At 47.8% G+C, this 14,882-nt stretch overlaps 6 protein-coding genes across 6 annotated transcripts; 2 read left to right on the forward strand and 4 right to left on the reverse strand.

Moving 5' to 3' along the window:
- Positions 1 to 39: 39 nt before the first annotated feature.
- LY89DRAFT_692266 (uncharacterized protein) lies at positions 40 to 1,000 on the reverse strand. Its single transcript, XM_018216502.1, has one exon. It carries the CDS (start codon positions 891 to 893, stop codon positions 480 to 482), a length of 414 nt encoding a protein of 137 aa, XP_018060990.1. The 5' UTR covers positions 894 to 1,000; the 3' UTR covers positions 40 to 479.
- Positions 1,001 to 1,092: 92 nt separating this feature from the next.
- Positions 1,093 to 3,318, reverse strand: LY89DRAFT_790290 (alpha/beta-hydrolase; the record flags this gene model as incomplete). Its single annotated transcript, XM_018223351.1, has 6 exons — positions 1,093 to 2,094; positions 2,147 to 2,526; positions 2,573 to 2,613; positions 2,667 to 3,000; positions 3,046 to 3,200; positions 3,252 to 3,318. The coding sequence occupies 6 exons, from the start codon at positions 3,316 to 3,318 to the stop codon at positions 1,137 to 1,139; spliced, it is 1,935 nt and encodes a 644-aa protein (XP_018060991.1). The 3' UTR covers positions 1,093 to 1,136.
- Positions 3,319 to 4,131: 813 nt separating this feature from the next.
- LY89DRAFT_602721 (salicylate hydroxylase) lies at positions 4,132 to 5,749 on the reverse strand (the record flags this gene model as incomplete). The annotated part of the gene is made up of 4 exons (XM_018210263.1): positions 4,132 to 4,523; positions 4,684 to 5,124; positions 5,199 to 5,371; positions 5,436 to 5,749. 4 exons carry the CDS (start codon positions 5,747 to 5,749, stop codon positions 4,132 to 4,134), a joined length of 1,320 nt encoding a protein of 439 aa, XP_018060992.1.
- A 447-nt stretch (positions 5,750 to 6,196) lies between these two features.
- On the reverse strand, positions 6,197 to 7,747 carry LY89DRAFT_537238 (uncharacterized protein; the record flags this gene model as incomplete). The annotated part of the gene is made up of 1 exon (XM_018208114.2): positions 6,197 to 7,747. A coding segment is annotated over one exon (1,551 nt), but the record flags the coding sequence as incomplete, so codon positions are not given.
- Positions 7,748 to 10,462: 2,715 nt separating this feature from the next.
- On the forward strand, positions 10,463 to 11,181 carry LY89DRAFT_678503 (uncharacterized protein; the record flags this gene model as incomplete). Its single annotated transcript, XM_018213749.1, has 3 exons — positions 10,463 to 10,587; positions 10,885 to 10,968; positions 11,031 to 11,181. 3 exons carry the CDS (start codon positions 10,463 to 10,465, stop codon positions 11,179 to 11,181), a joined length of 360 nt encoding a protein of 119 aa, XP_018060994.1.
- Positions 11,182 to 11,280: 99 nt separating this feature from the next.
- Positions 11,281 to 13,111, forward strand: LY89DRAFT_401635 (uncharacterized protein). Its single transcript, XM_018207268.1, has 6 exons — positions 11,281 to 11,886; positions 12,010 to 12,072; positions 12,132 to 12,279; positions 12,329 to 12,384; positions 12,449 to 12,515; positions 12,566 to 13,111. Exons 1-6 carry the CDS (start codon positions 11,737 to 11,739, stop codon positions 12,868 to 12,870), a joined length of 789 nt encoding a protein of 262 aa, XP_018060995.1. The 5' UTR covers positions 11,281 to 11,736; the 3' UTR covers positions 12,871 to 13,111.
- Positions 13,112 to 14,882: the final 1,771 nt, after the last annotated feature.

A 14,882-nucleotide genomic window follows, 5' to 3' on the forward strand; every position in this document is an offset into this window, starting at 1 on the left:
CCCCTTTTGTGTCCGAATAGTCTCCGACAGGTTCGAATTCCGTGTTTCTGCTACACGCTGGCACATCACATCACATCATTATACTGTATGGCGGTGTGAACAAGATTGGAGGACATGCGATCCCTTTCAGCATCCGAGAGCCAGCCGGATTAAGTGAAAGTGACCAGCAACTACTATGTCACTCCACAAATACACAGTCTGATTGATTTGCATGGTTGGAAGGTGAAGTTCCTCAGAAGTTTGAAGAATCATCCAAGAAGTGGTTGGGCTAGAATACTTTTGGCATGCGTTGATTCCCAGATGCACAACATGGCTTGGGAGACCCGGCACACCTTTTTTGGTGCTTCTCACTCGTTTGAAAGATATCCGATGCTCAATTTCAAGCAGTTTGCTAGATACTGTCTAGATTGTATTCAAGAAAGTTCTATGATAACGTCTTTTTTGACTCTCAAACATGTTCCGTATCTCTATAGTGTATTTCACGAATAATAGCCATCCTTTGTCGGTATCGCATATGTCGTCAAATATGTCCCAGATGGCACCGCTGCAGATTTATGCGCCATCAAATATGAGTAGATAGCCGGCGCATCTTGACGTCCGAGATATGACTGCCACACTCTGTACGATGCAGCATAGAGCATTGGCGCGAAACCTCCCCTCAGAAATTCTCGTGCCTTGCGTTGTGCCACTTGTTCATTTCTGCCGCAAAATTCCATGATCGCAATTGTTAGCCATTCTTGGCACTGGGTGTTGTTCCATTTCCAATCCGGGACGTCGGTCGCTCGAATCTCTGGATATTGTCGTAACTTCGCTGCTGGAAGTGTGGATCTGGAGGTTGTTGTATAAGGTGGAGGTCGAGTTGAATTTTCGTGTTTTGAGTGTTCGACACCCATCTTGACTTCTTGATTTCGTAAAATGAATTTGGAAAGAGAAATCAGATTCTAGAAGTGTTCTAGAAATTCTATGACTTCATGTTCTGGAGTCACCCTGAAACTAGAGATAAAGTGGTAAGTAATTGAACCTCATTTTTCGTGGTGCCTTCACTACTCCTAGCCTACCAAGATTCAGTGACAGCATCACATCACCACATTTCCTGTTCACAGTTCATTCTACTATCTAACTACTAAGAATACTCTTTACATCAGCAGCAAAGCGCTCACAATAGCAGCTATGCTCAAAGCCAAAAACTCGTTCATCCATAAGCCGCTCGACGAGGCAGCACCGGTAAATTTTGGTGATGATGCGGTGCCAGTCAAGTTGCTCATCTTTGACGAAGCTGCTGTGACATTCAAAGAAGCGTCCCCCAGAGTGGGGTCTGCCCTCGTACCATTAGCAAACGGTTGCAAAGTCTCCCCTGCTTTCAACCCAGCATTGGCGACTTTCGCAAGAGGCAGCGTCAAAGTATTACACCTCTGTCTCTGATTCATACCCGCGATCACCACCTCCCCTACTCCGGCGCCCATTGTCTCGATGCTTGCATTTGCATTATTAAACACAATCCTTCTAGGAGATTCGATTGTCCACGCTTCCCAAGTTGGCGTGCCCGCAAGTCGAAACGTGTTAGGATCAAGTGTCCTGACGAAAGATATCCAGTACGATTGTACGATTGAAATTGCCGAAGCACAGCCACCATTCGCTGAGTCGATCTTGAAACACTTCGGATCATTTCCATCTGTATTATTGCGTCCCCAAATGGCGTAGAGCTCACTTGTATGTGGGGTGAAAATTCCTTGATCGGCAAGGCCACCAGGAGTTGTGTCGAGAACATTATATCGATACTGATAATTCTGAGCCATCCCTGAGGCAGCGAACATATCTGAAAAGAAGGCAGCGACACACTGAAGCTTTAATTCAGTCATGATGGCCGCATCACGTTGCCATTGAGGCCCTTTGCCCTTTCGCAGAGTCTCATTCTTGACTGAGACGTCACGGCCAAAGAAAGAGACGTTGTTCAGTGAAGCAGGATAAGCGATCAGCATAGACTGAACCTGGGCATCAGTGATAGCTGGTCCAACTGCGTCTCTGATGTGCTTCTCGATGTCTGCGTCCGTGGTTGCGGATTGATTAGAGATGAAATCCGGTGTGCCTTCATTGCTGGCAGCTACATTATCGTTAGTAAGTATAATTTCAGACGGGCTATCATGACGTGCTTCCGTAAATCACAGGTATTTTCTGAAACTTCCCTTGCTCCATCATTTCGTAATGCGGAGCCATGAGTAGTTTCCAGTCGATAGTAGGTCCCCAACCATCACTCGTGGTCTTGTTTTGAAACTCATCAATAGGCATCAACCGCATGCAGTCCAAAGGGTCCGGAGAATTCGAGCAGCCTGTCGAGTTCACATTCTTGGCAAACTCAGCATCTCGATCCACGGCATAAGGATCACCACCCCATCCCGTACTCTCCGCTGCTGCTCCAACAAAGAGATCTGGAAAGCCAGCACCGTTGTTTGCTGTTAGGAGAATGTCAATTGCATTGGCACCTGCGCTGTCCCCGCTCATGACGATGTGGTTTGGATCGCCTCCAAACTGCTGAAATTAGTATCGCCCGTGATAACATAGACGTTGTACTCACTTTGGTAGCATACTGCTTTACCCACCTTGCAGCAGCAATCACTATCGAGTGTTACTTTCGTCTCCCAGACCGCATCTGTGAAGAAAATGCTCACTATCATTCAACCCATTATTTGGCACAGCGCCCTTCGTATCAGCATTCACAACGCTGCCACCGATAAATCCGAGCATCCCAACTCGGTAATTAATCCTCACCACCATCATGTTCATCCCACTTGCCTCAACTAATCCTATTCCATTGAAGTTCCCATTAGAGTCCGAGGTGAATCCTCCCCCTTGAATGAAAAACATGATTGGCAGCTTCGAATCCTCGGTTGCATTTAGCGGGGAATACACAGCGAGGAACAGACAGTCCTCGGCCATTGGCTGACGAGCAGATCCATATTGCAGCCCTTCGGGATTGTTGGCTGATACGCAAAGAGCGCCTTCCTGTCTATTGTGAGCTTCAATTTTCAGAGCAGACTGGAATAGAACCTTGGTTGCATCTTGAGTACTATTTTGTGTCAAAGGTGGCTGAGGTGCAGCAAAGCGCCGTGAACCTGTTGGTGGAGCTGCATAGCGCAACGCAAGCCATTGATTGACTCCATTTTGAAGTGTCAAGCCTTGGTATTTGGTGTAGGTCAGGTCAACTTTCGGAGTCAGCTAACGGGTCGAGTATGAAGAACGGGGGGAGGATATACCAAGTGGATCTACAGCATTCACAATCCGGACAGCCACAAGCACAATATTTATGAATTGAACTCGCATGGTACAGATCCAGGTCTACACTAGTCACTGAGTACAGTAGCGACGAGGGAAAATGAGACAAGGCAAGAGCAAATGAGTGGATGAGGACGAGGGCCGCCTGGGCAGTTGCAAGATACAAATATCAATGAGTGAGGTCGAATTAAAAAAGGAATTTGTCCCGAAATAATAAAGCAGAAAATGCAGGGAAGAAGAACTTTGAGGTGTTGCCAAGCAGAAGCGTCGGTAGACAGATTTGCCTTTCCGAGCTTGCCGTCTCATGTTGAACGTTCAGACGGATCTGGGGCATTAGCCTAGTCTTGATCGATAATTGGCAAATCGTAAGCCAAAACTTATGTTACCCTCCCTGATCATTGGGGAGTTCTGCTGCTAGGGACATGACTTATCGGCCAGCATTTCAGGCTGCTTGTAGAACAGCCTCATCTGGCAGATTCAGGGGTTAAAGGATCGGTAAACTTCCCGAATGCGATATCTCGACAAGGGTCAGCGTTCGATTTATGACGTTGGGAAACTTTATTGATACTTCAAGTCCTCTAACACTTTCAAAGCTTGGCAGAACCTTATTTGAAAGGAGCACTTGGTGATCCGTCTTACCACAAGCCTGATAGAACCACATGTCCCATAAGCATAGGTTTGGAGAATTGTCAAGAATGTAGGGTAATCTACTGAAAATATGTCAGAGAATCTGAAAATGTTCTTTAATGGACCGTGGAAGACAAGGCTCGGTCAACTATCAATGTGAGATCAATGAATGATTGACCTTCGCAAAGAAATGCTTAAACTCTCGCATAGAAACTTACCACGTTCGAGACTACATCAATCCACGACTCTCCCATCCTTGAAATACTTTTCCAGTTCCTCCTCAACATCGTATCCATACAACCACATCGAAAACTCCGCACTGCCATATGGTGCATTAGCATCTTTCTGCGGCTTGTCCGCCCTCTCCTCGTCATCCCTTGTCTGTACTACCAAAGTCTTTGCATACATCCTATCTCTTTCTTCCTGCTCCTTCCCATCTACCAGTCCGTAGTGCTTCATGTTCCCCCAACTAGTCTTCTTGACTTTCTCCGCTCTTGGCTTGCGAATGCTTTCATACGCCTCCGTCAATCTACTGATTTCCTCTTTGCTTCTCACTCGCTCGAGACAGCCGGCAAGGACTGCCGCGTCCTCAACAGTCGAAGTGGCTCCCTGTGCTGTATATGGCACTATGTTAAAATCAGTATGCGTTTTTAACAAATATTCGAGAGCCGAAGGGGTCATCCGAAGAGTTGAAACATATCTCCTTTGATAAGCAGCTCCCGAGCAGGACTCCGAAAGACCTCGACTCTCGGAATGGATACAAAACAGGGACAGGACCTGACGTACTCATTGCATGTGCTGCATCGCCTAGCAGCACTACTTTGCCGTTTTCACTTCTCCAACTGGGCAAGTCCGGGACTTCGCCAATGCGCCATTTATGTACCGCCTCTGCGCTGTTCAATATCTCCTGGATTGGCTCCTCCCACCCCTCGTATTCCTTCTTTAAATCCTGCAAAGAAGCTGGTTGGTTCCAGACCCCAATTTTGGAGCTGCTGGATTCCGGTCCGCAAAAGACGAGATTGTAAAGTGAAGTTCCCCTGATTGTGTAAGCTACGATGTGCCGATGGGGGCCGAACCAGATAGTGCTGCTGGGTTCGGAAACAAGAGGGTTGAGAATTGGCGAGGATCGAAGAATGGATGATGGCAGTATCAGACGATGGGCAGAGTCGGGTGTTCCATGGGCGTGGCTGTCAGAGAACAATGAGATGCGTGTACGGGAGCCGATTCCTAATCAAACATCAGGTAAGATCTGGATGCATATAGAAGTGACTATAGAGATGAGAAAGAAATGGAATTCATACCCTCTGCAGCTATAACAAGGTCAGTCGCGAATTCCTGCCCGTCTTCGAGAGTGAGGGAAGGGGTGCTAAAATCTACATCTTTAACTTTGCGATTGAACTCGACCTTCGCGCCCGCTTTGATCGCAGCATCGTACAGAATCCTTTGATAATCGGCTCGGTGTAGGGTGAGATTGCTGCTCTCTCTAGCATTAGTATCAAATTGATAGCATGCCCTCCACATCACCACGGCTAACTCACAAATATCCATAACGCTTTATTGCCATACCCCTATGCTTCCCTAATACTGTTCCGTTGTCCCACCTCCTGATGGTTGCTCCTTCATTCTTGGTAGCCTCTTCGTAAAATCTATCTTTCAGGCCATGCCGATCAAAGATGCGCATTGCATTTGGCGTGATTTGGATCCCGGCCCCTATTTCCGAAAGACAGGGGTTAGAATCGAGGACAGTAACTTTATGTCCAGATTGAGAGAGGAAGGTGGCAGCAGAGAGGCCACCAATTCCGCCGCCTACAATGGTGATCGTGAGTGGCGTGGTGGTGAGAGTGGACAACATAGTGAGAACTTGAGCGAGGAATCGTAGAGAACATAGGAAGAGAGAAGTGATTGAGTTCAAATAATCGTAGACTCAGCACTGTCGAATTAGAGGATAAGTTGGGAACTTCCCACATGATGCACTGCACCCATTCTAGCTTACTCCACACGTCAGAGAGCGGGGTTCCGCCGGATAGCTTAGGTCGCAAGCTATCTCATTGGACTTAAGAACGACCCCAAATCCGTCCTCATAGATAGATAGATAGTAACGAGAATCCCAAACATTTGCCGAACGCGCTGCCGCTTCAAACTCGATTATAAACATTTTGCATCGACAGATAATTCTCGTCTTCCTGCGAATAGAATTGATGCAAATATATACAGCTATTGCAAGTGAAGCATGTTTGCGAGTCAAGCTCGTAGCTTCGAAAAAAAGAGAGAGAAAGGTACATTTCATCGTAAACGTAAATCATCGTTGGACATAAAACCCATTCGCAATCATCGTCTTCTCCTTCATCGGATCGAATGGCATCCTTATCCCCATCTTGTGTAGCGGTACTTTGTCAATTTGTCTCTGAGCTGCCGTTCTAGAATCCGCGTATCCAGACATCACTCTCTCCATACCTTTAGGCTTTTCTGAACGCGCTTGCAGTGTAGAAGCAGCTTCAGGGCTCCAAATTAGTTGGCCAAGAATAGACTGTGCCATGGAGATATCGTTGACTTCTACAAGCATTGCTGCTTCCATTGCGGCTTCGTCTCCCGCTTGCAGGCCTTTCAAGAGAGCTGCTCGTTGGGAAGGTTCATCGGGACGAATAAAACCCATTATTCGAACTTCCAGACAAGCTTGATCTTGCAATACATCCTCGGAGTCCCGGATCAAGCGTATCTTAATGTTCTTCTTGCTGGCTTCGGTCACACTGGCGCGAGATAACTGTGAAGCATCTATTGGAATAGCCGACACAATTGCCTTATGCCAGGAGTCCTCACTGTCGGTGGGAGTGATGGGATTCCTTGTCCTTTGAACAAAGCGAGCCCAGCCAAAATAATAACCGAAAAGCTGGTTAGAAACATCGAAAGGCAATCCTGTCAGTGCTATGGTAGGCATACTGAATTGTTCGATATGGTCAAGACAAGGCTCACAACGAGCGACGAAATGAATAGGATAAGGTACTTGTGGACCATTATCGACTGGGATCTCGACCTGGCCAATTGTCGTGAAGGAGTCGTCTCGAACTTGATCATATCGACCATTTGCGTTGTCGATCGTGGCGTTAACCTTATCAGCGGCTCCGCTGACGTCGTATGAAGCCGTAGCAGCTTGTCTTACCCACCACGAAGGCATGTATTGCTGCACTTGATTCTGCACAACTGAGGTGACTGGAGAAACCACAGTTCCCACAGTATGCCGAGTGTATGTGCTCAGAGCCATGGCTCCAAGCTCAAGGGGCAATGTGCTGAGACTTGCTCCTCTCAAGGAACTTGGACTAGTAGACGTCGAAAGAAGTCGAAAGACGGGGCTTTGGCAAAGCACTTTCTCCTTCTCTCCCAAGCAAAGGACTAACTGAAAATATCCATCTCCAGCCTCGGCAGGTAGTCTAACCACAGCAGTTTCTCGTAAGATATGGTTCTTTTGAGAATGGACCTTTGCCTTCTTGCAAAAATGTGCGATATCTCTCTGCCATGCTCGTTCGTCTGTAGGCTTCAATTGCTCTGCTGTTACACACATCGACGGGGTGACATTGAACCAATTGCCGTTCGCGCCCATAAAAGCCTTCGCCCTCATGCCCATCTTTCCAGTCCAGCCTTTGCTTTGTAGCCATAATGTGCGTTCTGCAGGTAGTGGTGCATCTGCAAAGATCGAGATTGCAAGAGTCGTGCTTGTTCCTTGATAGAATACCAAGCCATGAGAGTGCCGCAGTATGGTATAATGCTTCGTGCTTTCATATGGGTGTGCGATCAATCCTCCTGCAAAGTGTCGAGCTTCTTTGTATGCTTTCTGGAGATATTCCGAAGTAGAAGATTTCGTGGACTGGGAAGTCGAGGCAGAAGAGGCGCTGCTCAAGGAATGAGAGGTATTTGTTGAAGCAGAGGTTATGGAGGTGGATGCTGTACTGAAGCTTGTATCTGTACGCCCAGGACTAGCAAACAGCTGCGTGTTCGTGACGCGGGGTGGGAGGTCGGTTTCCAAGGTTAGATCAGGACGTGGTGGTGGGACAGGTGCTTCGTCTTCCAAGTCGAGCTTCTGCCACTGTCCAGCCACTTCTCTGCTTTCGGAAATAGGGACCAATTCTCCATTCTGATATGTGCTACTGTTCTCCACCTGATTCTCAATATGCAGCGGCTTTCGGGCCACCCGGAAGCTTCTCGGGTCTTGACTTGAGATAACCTTACCGTTCTCACGGTACGGAGGAGGAGCCGCGTATTGATCCATTTCGAGTCCGCGTCCTCGATTGACAGCCGTCAATTACTGAGAGGTCGGCTCGATCAAGCATGTCATATACTATTCGTACACAAACTGTGCACAATTGATTTGGATATTTCTCAGGACATTGTGGTTGCATTGAGAGCCTCGAGCTTCCGACGTCATGCTGACTAACGTGATGTTGTTTGAGGAAGTCTGATCGCATCAACATTGTCGAAACAGATAAGGATTCCAAAGTCAAATTTCATCTTTAATTTATCTCCAAGGGACCAGAGAGATACTCCTTGCAAAGCAGCCAAGTCTTGTCTCAAGCATTACCGTGTTCCGCTTGCCCTACTAATACTCAAGCTCGGCATCTCCCTCCAGATCACACTCCTCCCTCCTCACTCGTCTCCTTCAGCTTTCAGAAGTAAAATTTTTGTCGTGCTTGTTTATCACATTTTGCGACCAGAATCCAAGTCAAAATCAGAGAGAGTAAATTCTAGAAACCAGCAGCCCTGCTTCTGTCTTCGTCTATCCATCCTTTTTCCGAAGGCGTTTAAATCTGGCCAATATTTGTTGCTTACCAAGCTTCCAATCTCCGTATCCGTGATGTTAAAAATCTGCCCCAATCCCTTCTTCTATTTCGTCCGTTACAGGTTTCGAAAACTTCCTAGGAAATCATTGCGTTCCTCGTAAATTGATTGTAAATCGCTGAGAATATGTGGAGGTTATGATACCATACAAGAGATCAGTAAGATGAGAGCCAGGAACCAGACATTAACGTGAATGACGAAACTTTGACATTCCATAATAAGGCAGTAGTAACTTGATGGTAGACCGAGGGAGTAGAACTGCTAATAGCGACGGTAAGGATACTTTTCACAAGTGTCTTCGGGTGTCATCGGTTCTGGGCACTGAAAGATTGGGACGAAAGACTGAATCCACCAAGAGTTTAGGATCTTACTGCTATGAGAAGTACATATTGTGATTTTCAGAGCGTAAACTGGCATGGAGGCCTCAAGAGTGAACCATGTATCTATGATTCAACTTTATCGCTCTCGTTGATGATGTTGTTGCCGTGTTTTACATGCATAGCTTGGTGGATGACCTCTCGTTCTTCTACTGGAACTCGGACCTCCAACGAAACAGAACTTCAAACCAAAAAGCTCGTTCGATTGGCGTGTGAATTTACTGTAGGAGTAGCAATAATATGCGTGATGAACATTCGAAGTAAATTGTACAACTACAGCATGGCTACCATAGATGAGCTTTGACAAGTTTCATGGCACCTTGGAACTCTAGACACGGAACACAGACCAGAAGCCATAGCGTGTATATGCTGCTCCCAATCAGGATCTCAGCCGAACCTCCGATGAACCCAACGAACGAGGTCTTAGTTATGCATAATGCACGAGAATGCAGCGAACCGAGCTTAAGAAATGGCTTCCAACCAACGTCTTCACTAAAACTCTAGCTTAGCTCCACTAGATAATTCCACATGAGTCTTCGTCCTGAGTCGTAGTCACACCAGTGCGAAAAGTCTGCTAGCTCGCATGCAGCTCGGTATAGCTTGTGCAGAACAATGGCTGATGATAAATGCTCAAATGTGCGCAGACATACTCAAATATACAGACTCATGGCGATCAAGCCACTGCAACATGACTGATCTTGCACTACGGCAGATAGGGCAAGGTTCTCAACAGCATCACCAGCATGGTGCCCAGCGAGCAGTTTCGCTGTCGGCGTAGATGAAGTTGGGCAGGCAATGACTTCACACAGTTGATTGCATCTTAGCTTACAAAAGCAACGGTTGGATCCATATTGCTGCCCAGTTAAACGGAGTGAACTTGGCTTCAATATATACGGTGGCGCGCTGACATGTGCCACTGAGCTCTTGGCAGACGCATGCAAGCAAACAACATCAGACGAGATCTCAACTAGGATTGGTCCACAATGCGCATTACCGTCGCGGCGACAAGCAAACGAATCAACAAGTGTTAGAATAAGCAGATGTCCCAACCTCCGAACGACATTCAATATTGTCGGCCGTTCTCGTGCAACTTTGTCACGATACTTGGCACTTCCTCCCCTTCCAAGCAGATGACTGATACGAGTACAACGTTACCAAATTCTCCGATTTTGGCGAGGCTGAAAGCCACCATGCTGTCTGAGAAGCTGTTTATGGACAGTGCTCGGTGAGTCGTCTCGTGTTCGGCGGCTCAAAAATGTCTGCTGCTGGAAGGCTATCGAATTCTTGACGATTAGTCGGACATTCATGGCCTCACATCCATTCCTGGCCGAGAAATCCGGACCGATGTCCTCTCACTTGGCATGGAGCCTCACGAGATCGAAGACGTCAACGCCAGGAGGTCCTACATATCCGGCTACCCTCTTAGAAAAGTGCCGCCATATTTGGTCCAGGATGAAATGATATCTGGGTCAGTACTTCCCCGTACGTGAGTACATGTACTAGAAGATCGCAATTTCCAGGTCAACAACAAGTTTTGAAATGGAATGCTGGTCTGGGTCTTGGGGAAGTCGAAGCGGAAAGCTCGGGTTGGGTCTGATCTCTCGTATCAAGGTTGAGCACTATGGAGAATCCTGGTCGAGCTCGATGCACCGTCAGGGCAATAGAGTTTTCTTAGTGAGGGGCAATTCTCCCGCGCCAATGGATCCGGCTCACGCTGGTTGACAAACTGGCACGGTCTGCTCCGAATTCAACATGATGCCAAGCTTATCTGCGACCACTGCAGGTCGTGGTGGTATGTAGGACATGGCGGGCCTGCGCCGTTGACGAAGATACACAATCACGCCCAACCATACGACTCTCTCCTGCAGTAAGTCGCCCACTTCTGCTAGCACGAAACGCTCCGTCGTGCCGGCTACCTCTGGTAGTCAGGAACAGAAGTTACGTGAAAGGTGGATGCACCAAGTCCACGAGCGCGTTGCCCAGCGTACCGATGCTCTTGATTCTGTTTTGGGTAATCGATCTTGCGGCGAATATCTTGCTCGGTCTTGATAGTCAGACTGGTAACGGATGGCAAGAATAGATTAAAATAGAAGTCCGATGACGATGATGCGCCGAGGGGTGGAGAGAATCCTTGGCGATAATTGATGAGGGTTGAGGGGCATCCTGGTCAAGCGACTTGTTGGCAGGGCCAAAATATACGCGAGCTCCAAGTACCCATGCCCGGATTGGACGGTTGAAGCCATCGTGATGATGACAGAAAGAAGGGATGGCGAAGATCCAAGAGACGCCGTTGGAATGTTTGTTTTTAAGTTTGTCTTATGGTTTTTGGTAGCGTAGGGCAAGCAACACACGAAGTGGGTTTGAGTGGGTTGTTCCTGCCGCTTCGGGTGGTCAAGGCTGCTGTTGCTGCTGCATGTCTCCTGCCTTCTCTCTTCGGCTACCTACGTACTGCAAGGCAACGCACGCAAGATAAATCTTTCTCTCGCCCCGACTTCTTCTTCTCTTCTTTCCATCCACAAACACGCATACATCCACACTCTCGTTCATCGCGAATCCATCGTCTTCGGACATCTTCCATCGTTCAGTTACTTCAACAACACACTCTCGTTACTACCAACATCCACAATCGTTCAAGATGAAGGCCTTCCAGTCTCTCGTCCCCGTCTTCGGACTCGTCGCCGCCGCCCAAGCTTGGGGTTCTGGCTGGAACGACACCACTGTCTGGACCACTATCACCACCGACATCTACACCACTTACTGCCCTGAGTCGACCACCTTCACTATGGTTCGTGGACCCCACCCCCCCCCTCTTCCCCCCCCTCGTTCTTTTGATGGTGAACTCCGTGGATGGATAAAACCACTTCAACTGCACACTACTTGACGCGTCCTGAGCTGACATCTCGATCAGGGTACCAAGACCTATACGGCTACCGAGAGTGAGACCATCACTATCACTGATTGTCCCTGCACCGTAAGTCACTAGCATATCTCGTAGTTGCACGAGAAACCACGTATTGATTCGTTGTGCAGTACTCCAAGCCAGTCAAGTCTACTTGGGCTCCATCCTCCACCTATGTTCCTGCCAACAGCACTTGGGTTCCTCCTGTCTGGATCACTACTACTGAGACCGTCTCCTCATACACTACCTACTGCCCGGTTCCAACCACCTTCACCGAAGGTTTGAATCCCTTCCCTGCCTCCATTTCTCTCAGACTGACCCGTTATAGGCACCAGCACGTACACTGTCTCATCCGCCACTACCTTGACCATCAGTGAATGCCCCGTAAGTTTGAATTGAATTATGTCACATCTCAACGTGAGAGTCAGCATTGCTAACATCGTCGTAGTGCACTCGCACCTCCACTCTTCCCGGCACCACTTCAGTGATTACCATTGGCACGACCACATCTTACTGTTTGTGACCCCGATCTCCATTCCCATGGCACGTACTAATTCGAGAAAAGGCCCAACTCCTACTGTGATCACATCGGGCTCGTCTGTCATCTCTGTCAGCACCCCAACCACAGTCACCCTACCAATCTGCTCCACAACCACATATCCCATCACCACACCAGCCTCAACTGCACCTGCAAGCACTCTGACCACTGCTCCACCTGCTACGACCCCAGGCTCTGTTGGTACAACCAGCGTCAAGACTGGCCCAAGCCCTACGACCTCGACTCCTGTTCAGGTCTCTGGCAATGCTGCTGTTGTCAACGGCGTTGGCCTCGGCGCCATTGCTGCTGGTCTCGCCGCTATGATCTTGTAAACACCTCTTCCAGATCTTCTCATCTCGCCTTACGAACCTAATGATTTTACGGACGGATGGTATTAGATGGAAGTGGGAAGGAGTTTACAAGGACATTCATTTGGCATCAACTTTGCTTTCCCCCAGATCGGACAGATCATGATATTTTGGAGCTTCTACACACAAACTCGCTCATGTCGCGCTCGACATATTCAATTCTCTCGTACATACTTTCCAGATGCTGCTTGAGGAGGAAGGGCAATCATGTGTTTTTAGATCACCTAGATCGATAATCATAATGCAAAAGCTCACAAATATCCACCCTTCCCATCAGTGTTGCTTTTCATACTGCGTGATCTGCTCTTCCTACACTCTATCGTGCATATATGGAATTGGCTTACTCCACACTTTCAGTCACCGACCATTGACGAAGTGGGTATGTCGTTGAAATGTGTGTGGATGGACTAGGATAATTCTTATCTTTGCCCTCGTATCCGCCTGCATGCTGCAAGCCCACCATCCTTGCCCGCATGAAGCACCTGATCTGATATTTGCTTATTCACATCTGTACAAGCGTATGTATGTTTCTTCGTATTCATATATTCTCTCCGGGCAATTGACGGAGAATCTCACTCATCGGATGTCACAACGTCGAGCGATTCAACGTGTTCATTGTCCGGATTCATTGTGTGCATTATTCCACATTGAGACTTGTCAGCCACTGTCGAAGAACCATCTCAAACACCACGGTTCCTTTTGCTAGAACAACGGGGTTGTCCGGCAAGCCCTTGGACATGAAAGAACACAGTCAGGTGAAGCCATATGTCTCCCCTTTTGTGACTTGGCTGCCAGCGGTCTAGCCAGCGATGTCTTTCCCAGCTTGAGACATTCCCACATTCGCAAAGCTTGAATTTACTACTTCTGCACGTTTTCATTTCTCGTGTATGATCTTCCGTACTTTGACATTCATTTTACGTGTTGCACACTCTTCTTCGTGCTTGGGCTGCGAAGTGTTGCCGATGAGATGCGGCAGCCAGCCAGGCTTGAAAATATCCCGTCACAGGCTACAATCAAGTACGGCCTGAAATGCGCGCTTCACATTGCATTATTCTACTGCTTTTTATTCCGCTTCGACGCGTTCAACCTTCTTTTGAGTGTTGCTGCGATCTGTGTTGCGTGGCATGGTCACGGTGTCCTGGCTACAACTTTTCGATGTACGCGAGGCAACTCTGGAGTATGACAGTGAATGTTTTCTGGGTATTACTTGACTCTCTCTCCTTGTTGGACATGGTACGGAGGCCAGTGACGATGAACTCATGGGAACTCAAATATTGGAAGTATCTACGCACAGGAGGCTGAGGTGGGCGGAAAACGCCTAGATAGCGTTCATGAGCAACAAGCTTCTTTTGCTTCTGAGGAAGTCATGATCAATCATCGATATTCATGTTCCACTTCCCTTCATCTATTTTGTGATTGATTCTAAGATGCTCTGTTCGACGAAGCCAAGGATATTTGTTATGAACCTATCACTGGCTTTTAGTATTATAAATGGCATTTCACAAAGCACTACGATCGTCTCGTAGGGAGGAGCCTACTATGCCAGATTGTTAACTGCAAGTCAGCATCGTCAGTAGCCCTCATCGAAGGAAACGATCAATCCCTTCATTCAACGTCAATGCTAGATACTCGACGCTTTCAAGGTAAGATGAAAGTGCCATCCGCTTTCTCCCTCAAACAAGAGCATCGGAGGTAAAAATATCTCTGCAATCCGAAAATACCTGCGTTAGTGTCTTCAGACCGCCGAACCCTTAACAGCCAGGCTTCTCAATGAAGATGCACCCACAGAGCAGTGGTGTCTCCTCCCCGGGAATTCGAGAGCACCAGACCTTGCCTCCAAATTTTGTTGCACATCGCAAATTCTCCTGCTCATTGCTCCTTCCTATTTCTCAAGGAGACTTTTTTGCACACCAAAGAGCTGATAGGTGACAAAGCTTAAAGTCTTGGCTGACTTGGAATTCAAGGGGGTTCGCCCT

Source organism: Mollisia scopiformis (assembly GCF_001500285.1).
Source record: "Mollisia scopiformis unplaced genomic scaffold LY89scaffold_41, whole genome shotgun sequence".
NCBI classification, from domain to species: domain Eukaryota; kingdom Fungi; phylum Ascomycota; class Leotiomycetes; order Helotiales; family Mollisiaceae; genus Mollisia; species Mollisia scopiformis.

Coding starts and splice junctions, on each gene's coding strand:
- LY89DRAFT_692266 (XM_018216502.1), bottom strand. CDS start 893: ATGGGTGTCGAACACTCAAAACACGAAAATTCAACTCGACCTCCACCT.
- LY89DRAFT_401635 (XM_018207268.1), top strand. CDS start 11,737: ATGAAGGCCTTCCAGTCTCTCGTCCCCGTCTTCGGACTCGTCGCCGCC. Junction 11,887..12,009: donor AGTCGACCACCTTCACTATG/GTTCGTGGACCC, acceptor CATCTCGATCAG/GGTACCAAGACCTATACGGC. Junction 12,385..12,448: donor TGACCATCAGTGAATGCCCC/GTAAGTTTGAAT, acceptor ACATCGTCGTAG/TGCACTCGCACCTCCACTCT.